The sequence below is a fragment of the Anas acuta genome, chromosome 5, assembly GCF_963932015.1.
Source record: "Anas acuta chromosome 5, bAnaAcu1.1, whole genome shotgun sequence".
Lineage (NCBI taxonomy): Eukaryota > Metazoa > Chordata > Aves > Anseriformes > Anatidae > Anas > Anas acuta.
In genome coordinates, this window is record NC_088983.1 from 37939382 (window position 1) to 37952478 (window position 13097).

Below are 13097 nucleotides of genomic sequence, written 5' to 3' on the forward strand. Positions count from 1 at the left end.
GCAGAAAAAGGATTAATTATTGAACAGCTAACCAACTTCTGCACAATTGACCATAACAGTATTATTACTACCACTCACAGTGTAGTCACCATGGGCTATAAAACTGGTACTCCAACTTTTTTTTTTAAAAAAAAAAAACAAAAAAAAAAAAAAACAAAAAAAAAAAAAAAAAAAACAAAAAAAAACACAAAACTTTATGGAACCCACACGTTTACTTTTGTTCAAGACTAACTTAAACTGAAGGAATATCTTTCAGTATGCAAAAGCAAAAAAGTCACCTAAATTGAAGCAAGTTTCCTTACAATGCTAGGGAATGGTATGAGCTTTTCATTGAGAGAAAAACGTTTTAATACCAATCAAGAAAATTTCAGTTTATCCTTTCCAGTTTTGAAGATTAAAATACAGGACACTAAATACACTACATCCTCAGCATACTTTTTGCAGACTACATACGTATTGAGAGATGGAAAATAAAAAGAACCTGACTGTAGTTTAATTTTTCCAAAAGCTTCCTTCTGTCTGTCTTGGGACAAGCTATTATCTCTGAGGTAGATTTTGCAACCACAGAATTAGAGCAAGTCAATTTTCAAAGTATTAAAAATTTTCAACTTATTACGTGCTTTGTGATACCCATGAGCAATTCTAGCAAAGCATCACAGTCCCAACTGATAATGGCTTATTCTAGCATCCATACTACCAGACTTTATTGACGTGTCTAAGTTCTAGGGAATCTCTTACAGCACCTAGAACAGCAGCAGACATGTATACAGTATGGCATAACAGACCAGCTGTGTTCCATGATTAGACCTCCTACATTTGCCTAAATTTCAAAGTTGAGGTCTGCATGCATAGTTTATTTCTTCTTTCTCTATAATCAAAAGGTCATAATTAAAGAGCTGTTCAATTTTGTTGATTTAATGTACTTTAACCCTGCCTCCTATAGGACTGCATAAATACATTTCCCAAATGCAGTTTCCAAGTATAATCACAAACAACTTCATCTTCAAAAACCTCAGAGCTCCTAGAGTAATTGCAACAGTTAGGGACAAATTTTATTTTAGTTAATTTTTCAATTGAGATATTTGGTGAGAAATATCTAGAAATCAAGGTCCCTTTTAACTTCAGCACAGATACAGAAGATGTTATAAAGGTAACCTTCTTGTTCCTTGTTTGTAAATATACACAAGACACTAGAGTCACCTAAATGTCACTGAAAAAAACTTGGAATAAACATGGAAATAGACCTTGAACAGACTAAGGTTACACAAACCTACTATAGCTTTTAGATTTTCACAGTAGCTACTAGAATTAAAGCACAACAGACAACAGCTTTTGCTGTACCTGGGTATGAAGATTTAAAAGGCATATCTTGCCGGAGTTGATTACTTGCCGCACGGAGTCTATGCTGGTACCATAGAGGTTCTTTTCAAATTCTCCATATTCAATAAACTTCCCTGCAGCTATGTCATTCTCAAATGCTTGTCGGGAAATGAAATGGTAATCTCTGCCAGCTACTTCAGTCTCCCGCCTGCTCCGAGTGGTATCTACAACAAAAGCAACAAAAAACAGACAGTGATATACCTGTAGAACTGAAGAGGATAAATCAATATTTCTGTTAGAAGAGGTATTACTATCAAGCAAATAAGGCATTTGAAACATCCAAGAAATATAGGTATTTTATTGTATGTAATAAATATCCCTGGAGAGATTGAACGGTCAAAGGCTGAACATACATTTAGATGTCTTCTTATGTTCATCTAGGAAATAAACAGTCAGTTATGTAAGGCATGATATCACCTGTGTGGCAGCATTCTGAACATGGAAAAAACTGTTGGTTGTTTATAACACATTATAACATTAAGCAGTTTATAAATCTAATTTCAGGTAGAGAAGACATTAAAAATAAAAAATCCAGTAGAATATAAGCAGCTTGGAAAGATACTGAGGACACCTAAATTTAAAATTATGCAGGATAGCTAGTTCAAAAGTTCTTTAAAAAAGAAACTGTCACATCTGTCAAACTTCTATAACTCATTCCAACTTTATCCAAACCTGAAATATATACATGTGTCACAGTGTTACAGAAGCATTATGTTGAGACACTGGATTTGCATTGACTTTCCAAAGCCACCTTTTGCCACACAAGACACAACTTGTCCTTTATCCAAGAGCTGACTCAAAAACCCCAAACTCCTAATTACAGTTCTCATCATGAGATTTGACTATACGCAGCATTTAGAATAAGCAATCATATCTGCCCATCAAACTTACGGGGAACCGCAGAGGCAAAGCGGTCCACTTCATTATTCATAAGTCTCTGCCGCAATTCATTTTGACCACAGTTCTGTGGACCGATCAAAACAATAGGCCGTTTCCTATTTGCTGGTTGATGATACAGTGACATTTCCTCATAGGTCAAAATTTCTTCGTTATCATAATCTTGACAGAAAAACAAAACAAAAATGACAGTATTTATTTTATCCCTTACTGCTAGTTGCATGCTGTACAAAATTTCAGGAAGCTCCCCTCTAAAACCCAGAAGATTGACTTGTCCAGTAAGCCAAGTCATTCTTTTTCCCCCTCTGGGGAAAGAAAGGGTGTTTCCACTTCCTAATGACTTCAGCAGTCATATAAACTAAGTAAACAGCTTTCTTGCCAAGGAACAAGTTTCTAGTACAAGAATAGCACTATGCCCAACAACAAAAATCATCATCCCAATCCCAAAGTACTTTTGTAAAAATATGGTATAAGTAGTCTACACAACTCACTGTGGACAAAGTTTTCATTTACTAAACTTCACTATACATAGTGACATATTACAAAACCATAATAAAGTGGTTCACCATTGTAAGATTATGAATGCTTCCATGCCTAAAAAGCTGTTTTATCTCATCTTTTCTAAAGACACTAAATGGCTCTACTAATCCCACCACCTCTTTTGTATCTTTCACTAAATACTGTTACAAAGCATACTACTGCTACCACACAGAACACCATCATCAGGCAATATTTTTAACTGCCTGGATTTAAGCATTCTTTTTACAAGGCTATTTGTAAAATCTCCTATAGTTGCTTTTAAATGCACGCTGTATAAAAGAGGTTACTTACCATCATTTTTATTTGCATTGTATAAAACCTTTTTCCGTTTCTTTTTGTTTTTCTTTGCACACCAGAGTTTTCCTAACCAAAATAAAATCATCACAATCACATACCCATGCAGTAAAATGCTTCCCATTCCACCCACTATCCGGATCCGCAGTTTTGAAAGCACAATGTTTTTCAATTCATTACAACAGCAGGGTGTATGAAGCAAATGCTGCATAGCAAGGACTTCAACTGAGACTTGGTAGATAAAATTAAGAAAAGAGGCATTCCAAATTCTTCCACGTTAACCTAATTACGTTGTCCATATTTATGATAAAATCATGAGATTTGTATCACTAAATTTAGGTTTTCATCTACAGCAAGTATTTCAAAGAATCACTACTTCTGTATTATAAAAACAGAATTTTCTGTAACTCTACACTGACATGGCTCCAGGTAATAGTAATTAGCACCTCTATTACTTAGTGTCTGCTCCCCCTGCATTGGAAAGCACGTGTCTAACCTGATTTTTCCGGCTCCTTGTCTTCTTCTATAGTTTGCTTCATTGCTTCTCTTTGTTGCTGAAAACTTTTTCCTTAAAGCATTTAAAAGAGATAAAAGCAGTTAACATTTGAAAAACATTTCCACGTACAGCTGTGTGTATATATATATTTCCATATGTTCTTCTAATGACTTCCTCATTTTACTTTTTCCTAAGCTTTTATATCCCTGACATTTCCAGTGGAGTATGTCATATAAAAGAGAAACCAATGGGGAAAATACGCTTTCCACAGATACGTAAAATTACCTCACCCTAATAGAATGAATCTTAAAAAAAGAAAAAAAGTCAAGCTCAATCAAAATCAAGACCACAATTAATATATATTGAACATGTACATTAGAAACAGCCTTTAAAACCAACAGTATTTGGAAGTGATTTTACTCATATTTATGCAAATGTGTCTGTTGTCTTTATGGCATTACCTATTTCAGGTAATGTTTACAGTAAAATTTCAGGGATTTTTTTTTTTTTTGAGCACGTTTTGTAGCACTCATAGGGTGCCTTTTTTAATATGCGTTATTTTTAAGGCCTGTGTTTGCTGTCAAGCTACATACCTAGTATTATCATCAAATGCATTTGTGTATTTTCTTAGAATTATCATATAGCTTGTCTATCACTTTTTCCAGGAATGCAACAATGCTATGTTAGTAGTGAGTGGGAATTAAGGAACGAGCTGATTTCCTTCTCACAGCATCCCAAAATTTCTCTGGATTTTAGACAGGATTGACCCTTTCAAAAGAATTCCCAGAGACTTGTGGAGGTTAAAATTGCTGAGAAACCTATTTATTGCTTCCAAAATACATTCATCAAGGAAGAGGTGCAGAGCACTTGTACAATTCAGTTCAATGTACAGTTTTGCCTGAGAATTGAAAAAACAGGAAAGACTATATTTCCCTACTATGATGATACGGTTTTCTAATTGTTGTTGTTGTTATTATATGTGTTCTATTTATGCTTGATTTTTTTTTTTGAATTTCAGCTTGAAAAACATTAAGCTATATTTAAAATCAGTGTTCCTGTCATCTCACTCAATCACCATAAAATAACAGGGCTAATTCAATGGAATTTTAAAAGTTTTTTGTTCACTGTTTAACAGATCAGCACATCTGTAACAGATTAACAGTACATATAATTTTTGCATTGAAATATGACGACTTAAATTTCTGAAACATCAATTACTCAAAGGCTTCCAGCAGTTAGAAAAAAAGCATAACTGTTACAAGTAACTGAAGCGCTTTGCTAAGTGAAAATATTTATTTTTCAAGCTTGAAATAATGAGAAACATAACAGCTGCTCTCATCTCCAGCGATAAAGAGCAGGTTGAAGTCTAAGTTTTCTGCTGTAGCCAGCAGAGGGAACTCTGCATCCACAGAATCCCCATGGTGTAAGAATCAGGACAAGGAGAGTAATTCTTGAAAGATGAACTGCAGTGGAGGTGGTGGTTTAACATCTATACATGGACATTCTTCTAAAAGGTCAATCTTTTAAAAAAGTATATTACATAACCAACAGTGGGCTCTGCTACAAAAAGTTCAAAGTCACACATATTTAAGGAAGTGGATATTTTAGGCTATAAGAGTCTTTCAAAACCAGAATATTATCCCCTACAGCTATGGGAACAGCTTGTCAAGGCTTTTCTAGAGGTTGATTTACCAGGAATAAGGCCTGCCAGTGGTTGGTTATCTTCATCTCCATCTCTGTAAGCCTGCCACCAGTTTGGATCTTCTTGGCTGATCACATGGAGTATATCTCCTTTTTGAAAAGAGAGGCCTAACTCTCGGCAGGGGACGTAAGGGTCATCAGAAGGATCATAGTCAAAATGTGCTTTCACATGTATCTGTGGAAGATCAAATGTAAAAACAAGAAAAAAATGTGTAACTTCTGAAGAGTTACATCCCCATCTTCTGTGATTGCAGTGGAGGCCTGATATATAAAAACTCCAAAATCCTTTAGAATGGACATTTTATGTAGTGCATATATGACATATTGTAACAGAATCATTACCTATGTTAGCAATGGAGAAGACAGTTGTGATAGTTTAGAGGTGAATGCCTGAACTTAAATCTTGTTAACTCTAAAGTCTACAGTATTTCTTCACCACTTTATGGCCTTTGCACTCAAAATGAATCATAGATATTCTGACTTGTTTTTAAATAGTAAACACAGATTAAAATCCATTTTCTGTGTTTTAGAAAAAGTTTTACTTTAAAAATACTTTACTTTGCCACCACCAATTTATTTTTTTTGGCTTTGATAGAAATCTGTGCATTCTTTCTTTCAATTGTTGAAGCTATTTTAAGAAAAGTATGTCAGCTAAAAGATAGTGAACAAAGAAGTTCCAAGCATACTTTTTTTTTCTCCCAAAGGATACTTGCAAATTACAGTAAAAATTACAAAATTAGAGTATCTGATTGATATAGAGAGAAACTACGGATTTCCAAATAGAATTTCACAAACATAGGTGGTGCTACTTCTATATTTTCTTAATATAGAAAATATTTTAGAAATTTTAGAAACAGGGTTAAAAACATACTGTATGCTTCAGCTTATCACTGTCAATAATTTTCAGTTGTTAATTCAGGTGTTAGACTGGTAATGATTAAACAATTAAAACAATTCTTTTTCTGTGTGTGTTCCACAATGTAAACGACCTACAGAACAACTTTCTTAGCACTACTGGAAAAACAGGGTATGTATCAAGGTCAAGAACTTACATAAAACTACTTACAACTGTCTCCTTCGCAGGAGGTGGCTTGCTCTGTTGACTGGGAATCAACACGAAGGTCAGAGTGCCGTGCATGTCAGCCTGAGAGGAAAAATAGATTAACATACAGCATTAAAATCTGCCTTAAGATTTAAGAATTCTAATAAATAACGTTTTAGAAAATGTTTCAAAAATTCAAAACAGCAGTTCCTGAAAGCACATCATCTCTCTCTGATTTAAAAAATATAGTACAGATACAGATGCAGCGATTAAGCAACAGACTAGAAAGCCAATTCATATTTAAAAAGCCTAGAGTTCCAGATCATGTATAAAAATATATTATTTGAAGTGGAACACCTGTAACACTGAAGTAGAGACTTGAGAGAAATGGATTACCAAGAACTATATTCTCTTGTTCTATTTGAAAACACAAAGTAACTATGCTGTCAGGAAAAAAACATGTGGAAGATGATCCTAAAACTGCTTAAATGGAACGGCATTTTCAAATCTAAACATTACCACTATGCTTTTATGCTGTTAACATTACCAAAGTATACAAAACACTTTTTAAAAATTTAATTAGCACACTCAACTCCTGCTTCTGTGAAGTATCTAATATTGATATAGCCAGTATCTACAAAGAAAGTAGAATTTAATATATCCTGGCTCTAAAGAACTCTTAGTTGTTTGCACACTTTTGTTCAGAGTGATTTTGCACACATAAAGAACATCTAGATAAAATGCAAGTGCCAGCCCCTGAAGAGGCCTACGTGTCTCACTTCCTATGCATCACTCCATGAACCATAATAATTCATGTTCGTAAAACTGAAGTGTACACACATCACAAAAAATTCAGACCTAGGGCTTAAATGAACATAACTGAGCATAACATGATTAGGCTGCAGGAAAGGAAAATCCACCATTTTTAGTCAGTATGCACAGCTTCTTTAGGAATGTGCAGAATTTTCAAGTGATAGCATGAATAATCTTGACTGTAGTCATGCACCAGGTCATAACCATTTTAGTTGCAAGGGGTGAAGCAAGAATTAGAAGGAAAGTAATTTATTTCTCCTGTGCTTGTTATGTATTACTTAGGGAATGAAGCTTTTTAAAACTTCAACTTTGCATTACAAAATAAAAGACAACAAATAACCATAAAGATTAAAAATTAGTTTCTTAAACTAAGATTTTATTTTTTTAACCAATTGCTCTTACGTTCTATGGCTTTAAGTCTTATTCTGGAACTCTCATTTGCAGGACCTGTTCAAGTGCGGAACAAGATCTCTGCAGAGAACTGAACTGCCAGAGTTGAATTATCTGTTAAGCACATTCAAAACACTGTCCCATAGCAGATGCCAGGGAAGAGCATAAGAGCAGTACCGGGCAAAGGGAAATACTTGTAATTCCCAGTTATTAGCACCCTACCTTGCAGGTCCTTAGAGAGAATGTTTCTACATTTACTAGTGTCTGATGGATTTTTTGCCTGTTTTGCATCGCAGCTTTTGAACTGATGTATAGCTTTGCTATGAATGTTAAATGGGTAACAAACAGAAAAATACCTATCTTGGTAAACCACTAGACAAAAAAGTTTTTATCAGGAGGAAAAGAGTAAGAAATCTGTTTATGTGAAGGTCCCATGTGAAACAATTTGTGGTTGGTTAAGCCTGGCCAGCAACTATGAGCCTCCCTCTGCCAACTGCTTACTCCCTCCCCTTCCCAAGGCAAGCTTGGGAGAGAATCAGGAGACTAACGTCAAGAAAAACCTCTTGGGTTGAGATAAAAAACAGTTTAATAAGTGAATTTTCAAAAAAAGTGATGCAGAGGTAATCACTTACTGCCCATTTTTGTTGCTGAGCATGATGTTACATGGTATGAAATACTATTTTGGTCAATTCAGGACATCTGTCCCAGCTGTGTCCCCTCCCAACCTCTTGCTCATCCCAAGCATACTCATGAGTGGGGACAGAGTGAGGGACAGAGAAGGCAAGCACTGTTCAGCAACAGCTGAAACATTGGTGTCACAGTCTAAACCCACAACACCACACATCTGCTATGAAGATGAACTCCATCTCAGCCTGACATGACCACAGTCATACAGGCACATATATTAATTGTGGACTAAGCCAGAGATGAAGATGAAAAAAAATCATGGCTTTTCATATGTAAGCAACGTTCTTGGAAGTCATTAAAAGCAAGTCTCAAGATGACAGCTTGACTCTTTCACATTTTTCACATTCATTTTTGCATTTGACTGACATCATAGTCAGTAATATCACACTTAGCATGAGAAAGAAAGCTTGGAATGGCCCTTTACATGTGAACACTAGCCATCAGAATGAAAATACCTCTAGTTCTAAATATGAAAACGTTAATGACAAGCAGACCCAACAGGCTTCAGTCTGAGTATTTTTTTGCTCAACAAGTGAAAACAAGAAAACCGTAAGTGCCCAACTCACCAGTAAATCAAAAACTTCATTAACATCTTTTCCACGAATCTCAATGCCATTAATCTCCAAAACTTCATCCCCTTCATGTAACAGCCCACTCTTCTCTGCAGCACCTCCTTTGACTATTCGACTGATGATGACAGAATCCATTTCATTACGAACAGTAGCACCCTGTGTAGTAGTAACAAATTCTGTATTTACTAAAAATATTCAACTCAATGCCATCTATTGTATGTATTTCAAGCCAGTGGAAGAACATTTTAGACTGAAAGAGAATGCAATTAACAGCTATAACCAATGCTTGAGTTTAAAGAAATTAATGTTTTTGTCTAAGTGTCACTGATTAAAGAACTGAACTGCTCTACAGTATAAGATTCATGACTGTTTGAAAAGCTTTCCTAAGGAAACTAAACACTTATTTGAAAGATACAACATAGAAGATGAGGTTTGTTTAAAAAATGCATCAGAAACAACCTTCCATAGTTGGCAGAAGGATATTAGCTCTCCTGAAACAAAGCCCGGGATAGTGACTTCTGTCAAAGTCCAAATTCAACTTGACAGAAGTTGTCCAGACTCTAAATGATAACGTCATAACAAAATGCATGCAAGTTTGTCATCTGTGACCATTTCTCATTAAGCTGGGTGGTGGATGATGAGATTTAGAAGCTAAACATAACTTCCACATCCAAATTTTCAAATTTTCATAGCAATCTGTGAAAGACAGAAAAGCTTACCTGCTTTACATGTAATGGAGTGAATACCAATACTTACCAATGGAATATCTCGCGCTTTCTCAATACGAACTATTTTAACTGTCTCCCCTCCATATGTGCCAACGTTCTCATAAATTCTTTCATCTGTCACAGGCTCTGGTTGCATTTCTTGCTCTGCAACCTTATCGTGAGCCAGCAGAAGTGCCTTGTGTTAAAGAAAATTATTTGTTAGAGAAAATTTTACATTTCATATGTATACAAAAAAGCAAAAATCAACGAAATTATGCTATTTGAAAAGTCTTTGTATATACAGAATACTGGAAACTGACTAAAGCTATGAAAGATTTATCACAGCTATGTAGTGCCTACTGCTAAACACTTGGCAAAATTTTCAATTAATTTGGAAAACACTACAATTAATATTTCGAACACAGTGTTGTGACTATACTTGTGATATCTCCTTCTTAAAAAAGAACCCCAGACATTGGTGCTGATGCTCAAAACAGCATCAGGAAATGTATCCTACAGATTAGAAGTCCCTTTTTGTCTTACCTGCATGTGAGGGGCATTCAGCAAAGCATTAAGCTCCTGCCCATCCTTGTGGTGACTGGGTTTCAAAACACTCTGTACCTAAAAAGAAATCAAGTAGTAAAGCTTTTATTCTACCCAGTGATTTATCAATCCTCCCTCCTCTAACTCAAGCAAAAAAAAAAAATAGTTGCAATTATTTGTTTTACTAATTGTAAAATACGTGCATATAATTGTTAAACTGACTAGCCTAGTCTGAGCCTAAACTGAGCCTAGTCTAGCACACGTTAGAAAAACATATGATGAGACCACAAGACTACTCCAGCATGTCTTGCTTCAGTAATTATCTATTGAATGTAAGCTGGTATCCAGTACGTGACACATATTTGTCAATAGAAACTAACAATGAGCTCAGCTACCACAGAAGACATAGACCAAAAAGTTAAATTCCAGAAAGGAACCTAATAGCACAATCAGCCACCATGAATTCTACTGTGTGAATATGCTAGGTCTTTTCTAATAGACTGATTTCTCACTGAAGTGACTACATTTCCTTTTCCTTAAAAGCAGATGGTTTATTTCTGCCCAATATTTTGAGCAGCAGCAAGACCAAAGATTCCAGAACAGGTTTTATTCCAAAACAGGTTTTGCAACACTTGCTGGAGCCCCTGCCTCAGAAAGCGTAAGAGTCAAAACTTAAAATACCAACATCCCAATAAACCAGGTTTCTTCAGCTGATTTTTGCCAGGGAAAATAACATAATGCACATTAACACAAGGACTGTGTTTGCTCAAGCAGCTTTTGTTGCCAAAAAAGGTTTGCATTCTCATTCAGTTGAAGAGGCCTTGCCATCATTTCTGGCAAGGAATCCCTCCCTGTATGCTTCAAGGGAAAGCCAAGAGCGGGGACATTCCCTGTATCTGAAGGCAAGGCTGAAGAAGATACTTTCCATAGCCATTATCTTCAGGCTTTTAATCTGCATCAAAAGCACACCAGTCCAGCAGCACTAAAAAATCTGGAGGCATCATGAGCAGATTACAAATATAACAGCAGTGTTCTGTGAGATGGAAAACATTTATTTCCCAAGAGCTTTTTACTCTTAAGAATGAAAAAACGTAATGTAATTCAGAAAACTCACTGTACCAAGTGAAAATGACTTTTTTTGAACTAACAATGTATAAAAAGCCTTTATTCTGTAATTACCTGCAGAAACGCTAACAACTCTCATGGATGCTACCAGATAATAGAACTGAAAACAGTAAATGTAACTTTTAAAGTCTAGCAAAAGCTACTAAATGAATCGTTCCATGGAGCAAGATCTTCACATTGCCAACAAAACACCACCATCTGGAACAAGTTCCTGGGCTTAGCAATAAACCTGACACAGCCCCCAGCAGCTTTCCTTCTGACATCTCTAGAATAGGCCTTATGGTAAACAAACCTGTTATAACTTAGAAAAGTCAAACAAGAAGACAACTTATGGTATCTTTTTTTTTTTGCACCCTCCTCTCCCCCACTTTTTTTTTTTTTTTTTTTGAAAAAAGCCCTACACCTAGTCTCCTCAAAATTCTAGAGAAAAGAAAGAATTCAGCTTCACATAGGCCTAACCACAGTTATATCTCTGCAGCTGCCAGGAAGCTTAGTCTGAATTTTGGGATGTCATTTATCAGATGTTCTAGTGAATATATCTCACTAATGGAATCAGAAACTTTTCCTCCCTCTTCTCTCTTCTACACAAGACAATTTCTCAGAGATTTATTTAAAGTCCCTAACATTCAATGATCTTTCATCTCTTGTCTTGAAAAAGCTAGAAGTTTTAAAGCCTTACTTATCCAAACTTTGAGAGTTTATTTTTTGTTTGTTTTTAAAACTAGAAAAACCCTTTCAGAAATAAATATAAAAGTCCTGCAAGCAAGGCAACATTTTGAACATGTGGCCAGATGCCAGAGGAAAAGATGTAATAATTACAGACATGTAGTACATTTCTCAAAAGTGAACTTGCAATTCTTTGTGAATTTGTACAAGAAATTAAGTACATGTATTTTGCATAAGAGCTACCAAAAATATACATTATTTATGGTAACATTTTCCTAGTTGCAACATGATGCACAGATGAAATATCCTGAAATAAAGGCAAACAACCAATTACAGAAAGGCAGTTATGTTTGGCTTGCCCCTCCTTTTATCTTCTTACTGCAGTTTTCCAGACAAAACCAGAAGAGTGGGATTTTTATGAACAAAATGCCAGGAACAGCATCTCCTATCCGTCTTCATTTTGACATGCCTTGTAACTTAGCCCAACCAACTGAACTTTTGTTTTGAATAATTACATTATTCAAATACTCCAATAGCTCCTCCTTCCTTACTTCCCCCTTTTCTAATAGAAAGGGGAATTTATTATCTAATCATTTAGCATCATGATTGAAGCACATCCTCTGAGAAGCACTTATCTATTTTAATTATCTACACATGCTGTAGTCAACAGTATTAAGTATTTAGAAATATAGCTTATAGAAATCGAATCTATTAAGTATATTAAATAGCGAGAACATCTTCCAAGGTATCTGATATGCTGTGTTACAAGCCACAAATTACACACTGTCTTGAATGTTAAATCAAATATTCTTACAAGGTCAAGATTCAAATCATATTCCCATAATCCTTGCCCCCATTTTAGTCAAGTTTAAATGGATTAAAAATCAATTTAATTACACTTGATATTTAATGGCTATTTTTATAGGCAGACTACACACAGAGATTAGCTCTCTAAAATAAATTCTTTAAGCCTAAATGCTCCATTCCGCTTTTTCAATTCAATAAAGGTTTCTTAAAAATAAGATTAAAGAAAAATCTTGAGTTGTTTGTGCCTGATTACCAGAAGCAGAGAGAAAACTTAAGTACAAGTACACTAGTAATTTTAAGAATTCCCTACAGAAGATGAGAAAACAAAAGTGCACCATTCCCCTCTAATGTACTGTTAATGGTTAACAAAAAAACTAAAAGCTAAAAAGTTTTTACAACACATTGTTCACACACATTGTTTTATAAAAGTAAATAAC

At 35.1% G+C, this 13097-nt stretch overlaps 1 protein-coding gene across 2 annotated transcripts in view; it reads right to left on the bottom strand.

Annotated features, from left to right (window-relative positions):
* The window catches only part of PALS1 (protein associated with LIN7 1, MAGUK p55 family member), a 49510-nt gene that overhangs the window by 4527 nt on the left and 31886 nt on the right, over window positions 1–13097 (bottom strand). For both annotated transcript variants that reach the window (XM_068684213.1, XM_068684214.1), the window contains exons 4-12: window positions 10063–10140; window positions 9569–9715; window positions 8807–8968; window positions 6375–6452; window positions 5300–5483; window positions 3608–3679; window positions 3109–3180; window positions 2272–2439; window positions 1342–1544 (exon numbers count right to left, since the gene is read on the bottom strand). In XM_068684213.1, the coding sequence (XP_068540314.1) occupies window positions 1342–1544; window positions 2272–2439; window positions 3109–3180; window positions 3608–3679; window positions 5300–5483; window positions 6375–6452; window positions 8807–8968; window positions 9569–9715; window positions 10063–10140 (1164 nt within the window). The remainder of the gene's footprint in view (window positions 1–1341; window positions 1545–2271; window positions 2440–3108; window positions 3181–3607; window positions 3680–5299; window positions 5484–6374; window positions 6453–8806; window positions 8969–9568; window positions 9716–10062; window positions 10141–13097) is intronic.